The 13943-nt window shown below is 33.7% G+C and overlaps 1 protein-coding gene across 1 annotated transcript; it reads left to right on the top strand.

Annotated features, from left to right (window-relative positions):
- The first annotated feature begins 2685 nt into the window (after window positions 1-2685).
- On the top strand, window positions 2686-11647 carry LOC111512897 (probable cytochrome P450 6a13). Its single transcript, XM_023169053.2, has 7 exons — window positions 2686-2947; window positions 4469-4706; window positions 6046-6335; window positions 8259-8460; window positions 8525-8675; window positions 10800-11066; window positions 11221-11647. The coding sequence occupies exons 1-7, from the start codon at window positions 2769-2771 to the stop codon at window positions 11385-11387; spliced, it is 1494 nt and encodes a 497-aa protein (XP_023024821.2). The 5' UTR covers window positions 2686-2768; the 3' UTR covers window positions 11388-11647.
- Window positions 11648-13943: the final 2296 nt, after the last annotated feature.

Raw genomic sequence — 13943 nt, 5'->3', positions numbered from 1 at the left:
GTTGGAAAAGGTGTGTTTGTTTGTAGATGATAAAACTATGGAACAAAAGGAAACTATTCTGTTGTAAGTGTGATCAGAGACATCTGCTGTTCTTTAAGTAACCCAATGAGAAAAACCCAAAAATCAAATATGTTAATTAATTGACAACATCCTCATTAGTCTTGAGGAAAACAAAAGGTGTTGTTAAATGAAAATTAAACCCTGCCATAGAGAGGTTGGAAGTTTGTTAAAAGAGAAAATATTTGAAATGTTATGAAATTATATTAATGAAAAACCAGAATTACTGTTGGTTTGGAAATCATGTAGATCTTTGTCAATATCTAAAAAAAGGCATAGATTTCACTGAGGTGATCAATGTCTGATCTTTTATTAAAGCAATTATTGGATTGTATTATAAATGACATTTCCGAAAACAGTCTTTTAGATGTATTTCTTTCAGTTGATAAAATGGACTATAATTCAATAAAAAAAAATATATAGTACAGTAAAATGGATTAACGGATCTAGAATTCTCAAAGATAGAATAACTTCACATAAAAGTGATATGAAGCTTAAAAAGAAATCATGTGCATTAGCGCAACATTCTATAGAAACAGGATATAAACCAAATTACTCTAATATCAAAGTTTTGCATACAAAAAAAATCCAAACGCCTTTTTCTTGAAATGGTTGAAATTAATGAGTCTTCTGATTGTATGAATAAGAAAACTGACATTGATAATCTCAGCAGTATATACAGTAAACTACACCAAAAAACATTGATAATAATGAAAATTGTATCAATCAACTCTTTTTAGAGTCAAAGATTATCAAATCATCGTGCCTATTGAAAAATGACATTTATGTGAAGGTATGACATTTGTCAAATCCAAATAATCCATACATGTTTAACTTTTTTTCATCAATTTTATGTTCAATTCATTGTTTTTCACTCATTTTTACTGTAAGTATGATTTGTTATGTTATTTATTGGCAAAAAATCCACAACTCAATAAATTATAGGCCCTGAAGGAGCTTCCCATTAGAAGCGAAAGCTTGGCAAAGTGAAGCGGAGTCCTGGAAAGGTTAATGCAGTCAAGCTGCTGGAAAATAATTCCAGCAAGTTGGCAAGTTGCCTTGGGTGTCACACCAATAGGTGGTTCCACTTATGTTTCGCTTGCGTTTACGCAGCTATTTCTATCAAGTACTTTCTTGGTTTTTCTCATTTTGTCTTCAATCGAGGACCGCCTGCCCGGTACTGACGATGCCCAATAGGCTGAAACAGCTGTCTACCGGTGGCTCTTCAATTGAAATCAATATGGGAATGATCAAAGAGTATTTATATATATATATATATATATATATATATATATATATATATATATATATATTTCAATATTAAATTCTACAAAAAGGATTTGAAGCTTTATATCTTCTATTAATTATCTGCGAGCGCTTTCGACAGTTGGTAGTACTGTCATCTTCTGGCACTCCTCAAACTGCCAGTTTGAGGAGTGCCACAACGCGTTTTGCGTTCAAGGTTTGTTTTTGACTATTTTACGTACAGTTGAGAAATAAATTTCGGTCAAATCTGATGTTGCTTGTAATAGTTTGTTTCCCTCGAAACCAAACTTGAGATGTACATTCTGATATACATTGAAACATACTCTGTGTGTTTCAATATTCAAATGCATCCGAATCTCATTCACTGGTATCTCTTTTTCGCATTTTTCATCATCGCTATTGGAATCACTACACAGGAAAAACTCTGCGTTGTTATCACACTCGTTATTACTACTAGGACTTGTCCAAGGACGCCACATTTCAAGCAGATAACAAAAATTTTAAGTAATTTTAACTGCACCAATATAGAATTTCAACACTCAAATCGCGATCAGTTCCTGAACTGAACATTGACAACACGAAGTGTATAAACATCCTCGCATTCTATCCGTCACCGTAACATGACCTCAAATTTGATTTTATGACTCTTCAGCCAATCATTAAACTTGGTTAGTAAAAATTATACAATACGAACCGCCAATTCTTCAGTTCACATGTACTAGTTCGTAGCAGCATTATTTCTCTGTATTGGTTTTTCAAGCACTTCGATATTTTTCTCACCGATAGAACCTTCGCCAATCAGGAACAGGCAGAAACGGCCTTCGTCAACTTCATCAAAACCCGAGCACACAATTTTTATGCCAAAGGAAGTGATCGACTTGTGTTACGTTGGCAAAAGTGCACTGAGTCAAATGGCGATTATTTCGATCGATTTGAATAAGTATTCAGTGGGATATTACAGTTTGGAGTTGAATATTACTGGATTTTTTTCCCACCACCAAATCGTTATTTTTAATTTTCAGATTGATTCGGCCCTTTCTTGATGAAGATCCCTAGTAATTTCAAAAACTACACCTCACGATTTGATCAAATCGTGAGGTGTAGTTTTTGAAAAAATCGTTATTTTCAACACCTTGACATCTTCAAAAGGAAAATTAAACTGGTAACTTTGCGAAGCTAACCCTATTTATGCTATACAGGTATACCATACAGATATACCACACATACAGGTATACCACACCTGAATTAATTTTAAAAATAGGTAACGATTTGGTGGTGGGAAAAACTCCAGTAATATCCATTACTACACCGAAGGTTCCAAATAGTGCATCATAAGTTTAATATAACTAACCGCTAGCAATCCCGGTCATTAGTCAATTGAAATAAATTAACTATATTAGATTCACAGGGTCCTTCATTGATAGAGTAGAGGTCAAATAGTAAACATGTTTTTGATACTTCTGGTGGCCATAATAGGCCTCATATTATTTTTAGTGCGCCGACATTATAGCTACTGGAAAAGATTGGGGGTTCCTGGACCTGAACCCGTTCCAATATTGGGAAATTTAGGAAAAATCCTGACTGGAAAAGTCTCACAGGGAGATATTTACGAAGAAATTTACAGGTGAGGTTCAATCCTTAGTTAAAGTAGGTGAAAATACACCCGAGATTTTGCGAATCATTTTGAACTCTTCACAGTGTGGAACAAGGTACCATTTTTGGTAGTTTTGTAGCAGAGAGAGCACTACCAACTTTTTTTTTTCAACTAGAAAGGTGGCTTTGTGGTAACTCGTTTGATGGGTATTTGGATTCCATATTGAAAATGTTTTCATTGCTAGAAATCTAGGAACATCTAGAGGTGTCATATCAGGTGATCTAGTGGGCTTTTCTGCGTGATCACGTTTGCCTGTCTTCCAGCTTGGAAAATTGTCAAATCTGAATGTGTTTTCAAAATATATTAGGTTTCAGCAGATGGAGTACCTTTTCATCACGATGAGCATGTTTGGAAGTCGATAGGCAGACGTGGTCCCTTAGAATGACCCGCTGCATTACCTGATATACATTTTTTTGTGAGGGTGTCTCATGTTCAGAATAAGAGATGCTTCTAACGAAATTACTTCAGAAACATTTCATAATGAATTTGTGAACAAACTTCATTATTGTCAGGAAGTTGATGATGACCAATTTGAACATTCACCGGAATGAATCAAGATGAGTTGAAACATTTTTTGTTAATTATGATATTTATTGTTTATTTGTGAATTTTCAAAACTGAAAAATGTTTGTTAGAGATTTGAAATACCTATCGAAACTACAGCCGCCTTCATATTCGAAAAAAAAATAGAAAGCTTCCTCCCAGCGAACTTTTTTCGACCTTGATATTTGATTTCGTTCAAGAGTTGAAAGGGAGAGTGGGGCTAATTACGTTCCCACTGTATAATAAATATAGCAGGAAGAGATGACTAATATTAGCAAGACATTTCTACAATGGTTTTCGGTGCGAGACATAAATGTTGTGTAGGAATCTCTTTCTGCCTCTCTCTGCTGCTTCTACTCTAACAACACCATGGAGTGCAGAACAATAACAAAAATTTCAACATAATACTGATAATTTTCTATTGTACAATTCATTGTAACAAAAATTGAAACAAATTTGTTGTACATGCACATGAAAAATTAGATAACAGATTGGTTGTAGAAAATGTCATTCATCAGAACATAATTTGTCAAAAATTGGTCGAACTCTACAGCAATGTAGTCGAGGTTGATACATTTTCCTAAATTTTTGAATTATTCACATCAATTTTTCATGGTTACCAATGTTTAATATATCATATTACTTATTAGGCAAATGAACAAAACATTCCTTCGAAAAATATTTCGATTGTGAAATGAATTTTAACATTGATAGTTGATCAGGAAAATCAGTTTTTTCGAGTACTGAAATATTTAAATCACAGGTTTTACAGAACTTCTGGGGTTTGAATTTTGCTGTTTATGAATCATTTGAATCAATTCCTTATAACTGTAACTGGGTACCCCTGTTGAAAATATATTTTTTTTTAATCCTAAAGCTATCACGTTTTTTCAAAGAAGTACTTCCCATTCAATAACTCCATAATTAAGTAAATTTCGTCTGTTTCAGAAACTATGAAGGACATTCATTCGTAGGGTTGTACAGATTCACAACCCCCTGTCTCCTGGTGAGAGATCCGGATTTCATCAAAAATATATTTTTGAGAGACTTCAAACATTTTCAAAATAATGACCTTGAAGTTGACAAGGAAATTGATCCTATTTTTGGAAGAAATCCTTTTGTGCTGAAAGGAGCAGAATGGAAAACCACTCGTCAACAGCTGACACCATGTTTCACTTCTGGAAAGGTATAATCATGATTTTCTAAACAGAATTTGAAAGGTCTGGTTTCAGTATGAGTGAAATGAAGAATTTAAAAAAAGAGATTTGTCGAAAAGCTAGACAAGACTGTGGAGTGACGTAATCTGAATTTTCGTAATTCTTCATATATATTTATTATTTATCATTTATATCATACCTGTTGGGCGGACTATTTCGTAGGTAAACATAAGAAAAATTAAATAAAACTTGATTTTGTTATTCGGTAATTGCTTACGAGAGCGATACTCTGATTATAGCGGTCATACTATTTTTCGATACCATTTTTGTAGTTCGATTTGTCTTTAGCCTCAGAATGGGTCTCAGTTTCAACAATCACCTATTCATCGGCGCAATTGTTTTCCAGCGAGCATTCTCTTGAGGTCTGAGAACAAGAGAAAGTCACTAGGGGGTAGATCAGGAGAATACGGTGGATGAGGAAGCAATTCAGAGCTCAATTCATACAACTTTGCTATCGTTTCCATTGATTTGTGACACGGTGCACTGTGTTGATGGAACAACAATTTCTTTATCTTGAAATGAGGTCGTTTTCTGTGATATGCACATGATCTGAAATTTCTATGAAGAGAGAGAGAGAGAGGATGTTATAATATTTGTCTTATTGGTCGTCGTGTCTATGCGATTATATAAGAAAGGTAACAAATTGCATCTCACCCTTTTTATATACGTAAATATTATAGTCCAAGTACTCACGTGTTTGAAGCTAAGCAATTGAACGGAAGCCAGGCAAGTAAGAATAAACGCTTCAATATTTCCGCCAAGCTTGAGTTATGTAATTGAGATTTTCATGTAAGTTGGAATTCCAACTTACATGTCACGAGGGAATATATACACGGTTATTTGTTTTGGTCTATGAACTTCGCTGAGGATGAAATACAAGTACTACAGAAAAATCCTTGAAGACACCCTCAGAGCGGTGTCTGTGCGAAAGCAGCGATTCACATTGGATTTGGATCGCTGGAGATTAAATACATTTGGCAGAACGTTCTCAGGAAGTTTATTCCACATAAAAGCAGTTCTACAGATGAAAAAGTTCTTAAACAATGAAATTCGAGGCAGTTTCTTTTGCCAAAAAGCAATGCTTCATCAACATACATAACTCTTGTGATCCATTTTCTTCAAAACAACAAAAGTTGCCCCACTCAGAATGTTCTCTCCCACAAATTGATGATCCGAGAGATGTGAAACTTGTACACTTGTTTATTGAAGGTTACAATTAACTGAAAATCATATGGATTCAATACTACTAGCGCTATCTATATGTTAGCCCTTAAATTTTCAAGCCTGCCTAATGAATCTTAATTTCAGATGAAAGGAATGTTTCCATTATTGGAAAAATCTGCCATTAGGATGATGAAATATGTAGAGGATGAAACGAAAAATTGTACATGTCTCGAAGCAAGAGAACTATGCGTAAGATTCACATTGGAAAACGTTGCCTACTGCGCATTTGGCATCGAAGGAAAATGTTTCGATGAGCAGTGTTCAAAATTCAAACAGTTAGCTGATGAATTTTTCGATTCACAAAGTCTATGGCAGAAAATTAAATTCACACTGTTCTCGGTAGCACCTTCGTTATTCTTTTTTATCAAAGTTAGGTGAGTATACTAGACAGTTGATGGCAATTTTGAATCATTTGCAGTTTTTTTCATCAGTACTGCATGAATTCTAGTACATTTTTCAGAAAAGTGATTGTATTTTTAGTTATCACTCCTGCGAATGCTTTCCCAACCTTAAACTCATCTTCCTCAAAGACTTTCTCAACTTCGAACATAAAAATAGAAACAGACAGGAAAGAAAACTGAGGGATGTTCCCGAAACCATCAAAAATTAGAAATGAAAAGTAATCTGGGTTACTAGCGATGGGAAATTATAAGAACAGATTGAAAAGATTGAAAAATCAAGATAAAGTCATAATAGTTGAAAATGATGTCAAGAAATGATCTAATGAAATACAGACATTATGCGTCCGGATAGGAGGATAGGAAGAGCTGAAAAATATCAACGAACAGATCAGAAAACGGAACAAACAGGTTGAAAAAAATGCCAACATATTCACAGTACCCTTTCTTGGGCAAAGTACACCGATTTTGATTTTGATAATTTCACCAGCAGCGATAATACCATTCCAAATAGATTGCAAAGCCCTTGTCATTTGATGACAAGACAGTCAATGTTTGCCATCATCGACAATTTGGGGTTGCAGCTAGCTTTAATGTTTCATCAGTAGAGGAGATGACATCTGCAGTGGTTTTATCGCCTCATCATTGCTATCTCTAATACCAGAGATACTTCGGAATATCCTAGGAAGTAAATGAAATGAATACCAAAGAATTAGAAGCGATGAAAATCTTGTATATTACTGACTTATATCCCTGTTCTTTAGTTTGGTGTCACCTGTAGAACAGTGTATAACTAAATAAATGTATAGACAAAAATGTTCACATAAACTATACCAAAGTCGATTCAGCAGCAAAAATAGGAGAAAATATCGAAAAAGTGATCAAATTAACCTATCTTCAAACACTGAAGGAATAGTGGAAGAGGTTGAAGCACAGATCATCGTATGTTTCAACTGAGGTGATTCAAAGTGAAAGTCATACTATATATGATGTACTGGTAGATAACCTAGAGTTTTTAGGAGTGAAAATTACTAAAAATAATTCAGCAAAAATCAAAATGTGATAGATATTAGTGATTATGATCGAAGAAACAGCGTTAGATAAGATGATTGGCAAGCTCAATCAAACCGTCGTCAAATCGAACCCGTTGTATGAAAAAAACCAAATTTTCTTACGGGATGCATTTTTATCGCTGGAGAAAACTGGGGAATCATCAGAAGAATTGTTGGGAAATAATTTTATAATATGCTTTGTTGTTCAAAAAACATCAGGTCTTATTGACAAAGCTGCAAATTCCCTTCAGTCACTATACAACCATGTATACATGTATATATCCAAATATACATACATATAGAGTACCAATCATATTGAAATAACTGTAATACAGATTAAAGATATATATGCACAAATATAGACATACATTTTATCTGTTTGCTTCATTTGTTAATGGTATGCTGTTCATAAAGGAGCGGAATGTTGGTTTTGAAAACATCAAATGACAGATTCGAGTCGCACCAGCTTATAAACTCGTGGAGATTACATAAAGATTCATTACGCCATAATATTGTGGTATCATCGGCCAATAGGGTAAATTTTCCTTCTATACCAACATATGTTGAAACGTTTATAAATAATAAGGAAAGTATCGGTCTCAGTATTGAACCTTGTGGTACGCCATTTTTATTCCGCCTTCTGATGATTTTATTTTGTGAGATAATTATCAAACCATTTATGAGTAACTCCACGAATGCCATAGTGATAGAGTTTTTTCAGCAGTATTCCGTGATCTATACAGTCAAGACGAGGGCAACAACTAGTATTCAATAAACGTCGACTGCTACATATAAGTTTGGCAAAATATCTCAAACACAGTTATTTCCAGGAAATATTGTGTTGCAGGCTCGTCTCCCGAGAGGTGCACGATAAATTGATTACGTTAGTGACGTCTACCATGGAATATCGCAAAAAACACAATATAGTAAGGAACGATTTCTTGGACTCGATAATCCAACTGTCAAAAACCACAGAATTCTTCACAGAAGTTGACATTGCAGCCCATGCAGCTAGTTTCTTTGGAGATGGATTCGAAACCAGTTCCAGGGTGAGTTCCAGAGTGTTTTAACAACATTAAATTTTTGTTAGAAGTGAATATTTTTCATTTTTAGGTTATGAGTTTCCTGATTTTTGAAATAGCAATGAACCCTGAAGTGCAGCAGAAATTGAGAGAAGAAATAAACGAATGTCTCAAGAAAACTGATGGAGAATTGACATACGAGTGCATACAGGATATGGTGTATTTGGATATGTGTTTACAAGGTGAGGAAATATTAAATTCTTTGAGAAGAGAAATGAAAATTTCTATGTTTTTACCACTTTTATTTGTAACTAACGTTACTGCAGTTTCGTCCTATATGGACATTCTCAAACTCATTACAATAAACTAACAATGATTCATTACATTCGCCAATATATACCATATAGGTACTTGATTGAGTACCTGTATTTACAGTTCACAATGCGCATGTGCCAATTTAAAAACCGGAGACTAAATTAAATCGATTTCGTCATTTAACAGGTTGCACCCGCAATGTTTATGGCTGTGAATTTCCAATTATTCTAAATAATTGAGTTTGCAACCCACTCAGTGGATATTCATTCAATTTGATCAAAATAAGCGCGATTTGGATCATTGTACTTTCGTCAACGTAACACGAGTCGACTTATTACGTCAACATAAAAATTGTGTACACGATTCTTCATCGATCAGTATGTATGATAGTAGAATGAATATTTATTGAAATATGGAGCTACAAAAACAGATGACATCAAAACGAACAAATTTTTTAAAACAAACCAATATGAGAACTTGGTTAGGAAAGTCATGTTTTTTTTGTTAAATAACGATGAATTTCTCCTTCGCCATAACATTATAAGGAAAAACAAATTTGGATTCCAGAGCAACAAGACCACACACGATACAATATTCTCTTTCCTGTTTGAGGTGTATTCCAATATGGATAATGGAGAGGCTGCTGCAGCGGTGTTTTGTGACCTTACAAAAGGGTTTCACAGCGTTGATCATAAAATACTGCTACGTAAGCTGAATATCTATGGATGACGTTGAGTCGTATCTCATTGAAAACGATTGAATGTTCAAACAGTATTGAAATAAATACTGGTTTACCACAGGGATCGGCTCTCGGTCCCATATTGTTTTATATTAACGATTTTAAGAACATGAGTATATCTGGAACATTCACTCTTTTCACTGACGACACCACTATATTGTGACATGGTAAAGGTATAGATATACTCAATTAGACAATAGCTGATGATATACAAGAAATCAAGTCTTGGTGTGATCCCAATCTACTCTCCCTTAATATTTCTAAAACAAATATTAGACTTCCAAATGTTCACTTCAGAATTTATCTGTAGCGAGCGGTATCATTGAGAACAGAGAGTGTACTAAATTTCTGGGACTGTATATAGACGGTGGACTGAAATTTGACGCTCACATCAGAGAAATGAAAAGTAAAATTTCCACCGGCTGTTATGCAGTGAGAGTTTTTGCTAGAGAACTTGGAGTTTATACTGCGGAAACAGCATATCACGCTTTGGTAGAGTCTCACTTAAGGTGCGGTATACCTTTTTGGGGTGTGTGTGTAGCCTTAATTTGCTGGAGTATGTCATTGTATTACAGAAGAGAGCTATACGATATATGTGCATAGCTAAACCTCGTGACTCATGCAGGCTGCTTATGGATAATTTTTTTTTACGGTTGTAGCCCTTTTTATTCTGTACACAGAACACATCTTGTGAAACTTGAGGTTACCACCCATCACTATACAACACGTCATAGCATGCAAAAAATTCAAAATTACCTTTGGACAATAAAGTATATATAATAATATATATCAGTACTGATTAGGATAGTAGTTGTGATGAAAAATTACTTTTGCGGTTTTCCACAAAAATTACAGAGGAGGTGGGCAATATGAATGAGGCTCTGTGTATGTATTATTTTGAGTGGAATTCTTTGAATAACGAAGACTTATTCTTTCTACTCTGATCGAGTCTTAAAGTTGATTTCAACTGCATTAAAGCTCTATTCGAGAGGTTACTTAAAGTTTCAACATCGATATCAACTCCATTCAGAAAACAATCCTGTCTAACAAATACGAAATGATTCAAATTTCATCTTTGGATATTTTCGGGAGAGGTTAGTTTTTCTGGAGGAAGGCGCTATTTGATTTCTACATCAATGAACAAAAAATTTGGGAAATAGTCAAATTCTCATTCAGCAAATATGGCTACCTGATAAACAGCAAACAAATAGTGGTCGAATAATATTTGAGAAATGAAAGTTTCCCACTTTTCTTGTTCGATATTGGAGAAGTGGAATTTCGAAAAACTTTTCTCTTTTCTTCTGTTTTTCAGAAAGCCTACGCAAGTATCCAGTCATCAGTCAATTAGGCAAGAAGTGTACTGAGAGGTACACTTATAAGCCAATAGATCCACAGTACAAAAATATATCCGTCACTGTGGAACCAGGGACTTCGATCATTTTGCCAGTCGGTGCATTACAAAATGACCCCAAATATTTCAAAGATCCGGAGAAATTTATTCCGGAGAGATTTTCTTCTAAAGAAAACTATAACAGGTATACGTATTTTCCATTTGGTGAAGGACAAAGGGAATGCTTAGGTGAGTGGAAACATGAAATTTACGGTATTATTCAACCGTTTCAGAAAATTTCAGAAGGAATCCGAATATGGAACGCAATATATAAGCAACCTGTGTCTAAACTTTCATAACTTTTTGATACCCCCTTCATTGATGTGTCTATTTTTGGTTTCAGGTAAACGTTTTGGAACCACACAAATAAAAATTGGAGTTGCACATCTGGTTAAGAATTTCCAACTGACCGTCGACCGGAAAACACAACTTCCTTTGAAGTTTGATCCACTTTACTTCCTTATCTCTGCTGTTGGAGGTCTTTGGATCAATGTGCGAAAAATTGAATAGATATTAGTTTAAGAATATATTCGATATTGTGGTGATTATTACGCTTTGTTTCGATTAACGTTGATATTTTCAGTAATTCAAACATGAATATGTATTAGAAATATAGATTAGTTTCTAATCTGGCTGAAGGAACTGAAATTTTACGTTTTGCAGATGGACTGTAAAACGATATTAGAAGAAAGCAAGTCTCCTAGATATAAATTTCACTTGTATGGTGTAAATGCCAATTATAATGCGCATTAAATGCTTATGGTGAAGAATGTGTTTTATTTGATGAGAATGAATACCGTTTGAAATGCCATATTATATGTGACCATTATTTCAACAATGAGATGCGTATAGTAAGCTACCTTTGAAAGATAAAAATATGTCGTCCCGGACTTATGATAGACTTATGAAAGATGAACAATATAATATAGAATAATAACTTTATTCACAACGTATACAGATTAGAGTACAATTAAAACAAAATATGTGAATAAAGTGGTTTGGCGATAAGAGCAGAGCTCTTGTTTCGCAAGAAGTTATAAAGAATATGTAAGTACATAAATATTTGTATAAAAATATGTATGGCCTTCATGGAGTAGTAACTACAAAACATTTTATTGAATTTTGTGAATTTGGTGTTACAGTTAAGTAAATTATATTTAGGCTTGAGGTAAAATAGGCCGATTAAATACTAGACAAACAAAAAGTAAGAAAAATGGATGAAACCTTAGACAAATATTACTTCTTCTATAAGAATAAAATATTAATATACAAATAGATAAAATCTTAAACAATATGGATAAAATTATGCTACTAACAATACAGTATGATACAACTTTGGGATAAATTTGACTAAGACTAACTTATTTCACTCTAACAGATTTTTTTAAAAGTGTCTATCTTCTTTGAGAATGTGTTTTGTTATTTGTTTTTTGAATATTGGTTTGGAATAAGAATTTTTTATTTTGTGAGGTACGGTGTTATATAATTTGGTAGCCATGGAAAAATATGCTCTTTGTGAGATTGACTTTTTAACAGTAGTATATGTTTAGTTGGTCGCGATGTCGTGTGTTATAGCCGTGGTTTCGTGATAACGCTTTATTTTTGCTGAAATGATACTTCACGTATGTACAATAGTAATATAATTGTTTCATATCCATAAATTCACCTTCTTTATACAGGAGATCTGACGAGATACGAGAAACATGAAATTATCAAATGTTTTGCCTTTTTGTAGTAGGTGAAGATATTGACTTCATATTCTAGGGTTGTGAGGTATTTTTTGACTTCTTTGATTAACGACTTGTTTATTTAGTGGAAATTCATATTCAACGAAAGTCATTTTTTGTGGAGGAAAAAATCAGTTTTTTATCGACCTTTTTTTTGGGTAATTGTTACCTTCCACAATCTGAAAAAATATAAAAATTATAATGGAGAACTTTATACAAGTGTAGAAGGGCAAACTTTTTAGTTTACCCCGATAAGTTACTGCGTAAAAATCAAAGTATTTTTCACAAAGAAAAATCTTCTATTTATCAGTAACTTGTCGTATTTCACAATTTTGCCTATCAAAAAAATTATTAAGAAATTATACTTATCTTTTACGTTTCGGAGGCCAAAATCTGCCTCCGTCTTCAGAAATGGATAAAAATTCGAATATATACGCAGTTATTCCTTTTTTTGAGAGCTTATTTCTTTACTTCTTCGACAGATGTCAAAGAAGTTTTGAAATATGAAATTATGTCAATGTTGTTGATTGACAACTGAAATATTCGATGTAATACAAAGTACTCTCCGATATCAGTTTGTTGCCATTTCGCCACTATCCAAAGTTTTCTTCAAGATGGGTAGAAAAGTACGGTCTATTTCTAAGGAGCTATTCGAGATACAATTCTCTCCAGACATGACAATATACGCTGATTCTTTCAGCTTACGTCTCTTAGAATGAGACTCAATGGTAATCAATCATGTCCTATTCCATTCCACCCGATGTTCACCGTCTGATTTTAAAATGTGTTCTGATAATTTTGATCCTGTCAATTGTCTATTTTTTATATAATCTCGATGTTCATTCTCATGCACTTTCAATGGTCTTGAGGTTTCACCAATGTAACTTTTACCACAAGAACAAGTTATTTTATAAATACAATTTTTTGTTTTTTCTTCAGTGTTGTTGGGTTTTGTATGTGTGAGTATAGATCTCAGTGTATTTTTTGTTCTAAAAGTAGTTCTAACATCATATCTATTTCCAATTCGTCTTATTTTTTCAGATAGTCTTGGAATGTGAGGTATAACGTTAGTTGTAAAAGGTGTCGGTGGATGTTGAGTCGGTAATTGTTGAGTTGGATGTTGTTGAATTTGTGAAGCTGTTTGTATGTTCTTTTACGCAGTAACTTATCGAGGTAAACTAAAAAGTTTGCCCTTCTACACTTGTATAAAGTTCTCCATTATAATTTTTATATTTTTTCAGATTGTGGAAGGTAACAGTTACCCAAAAAAAAGGTCGATAAAAAATGGAAATTCATTTTCACTGAGGATACACTACAAAAACACATTTTTGTCTATTTT

This window comes from Leptinotarsa decemlineata, unplaced genomic scaffold (genome assembly GCF_025532065.1).
Source record: "Leptinotarsa decemlineata unplaced genomic scaffold, Ldec_3_MD MMD2_tig00001621_RagTag_RagTag, whole genome shotgun sequence".
NCBI classification, from domain to species: domain Eukaryota; kingdom Metazoa; phylum Arthropoda; class Insecta; order Coleoptera; family Chrysomelidae; genus Leptinotarsa; species Leptinotarsa decemlineata.
Note: the sequence above shows the minus strand (reverse complement) of the source record. Positions and strands in the feature narration are given on the sequence as shown.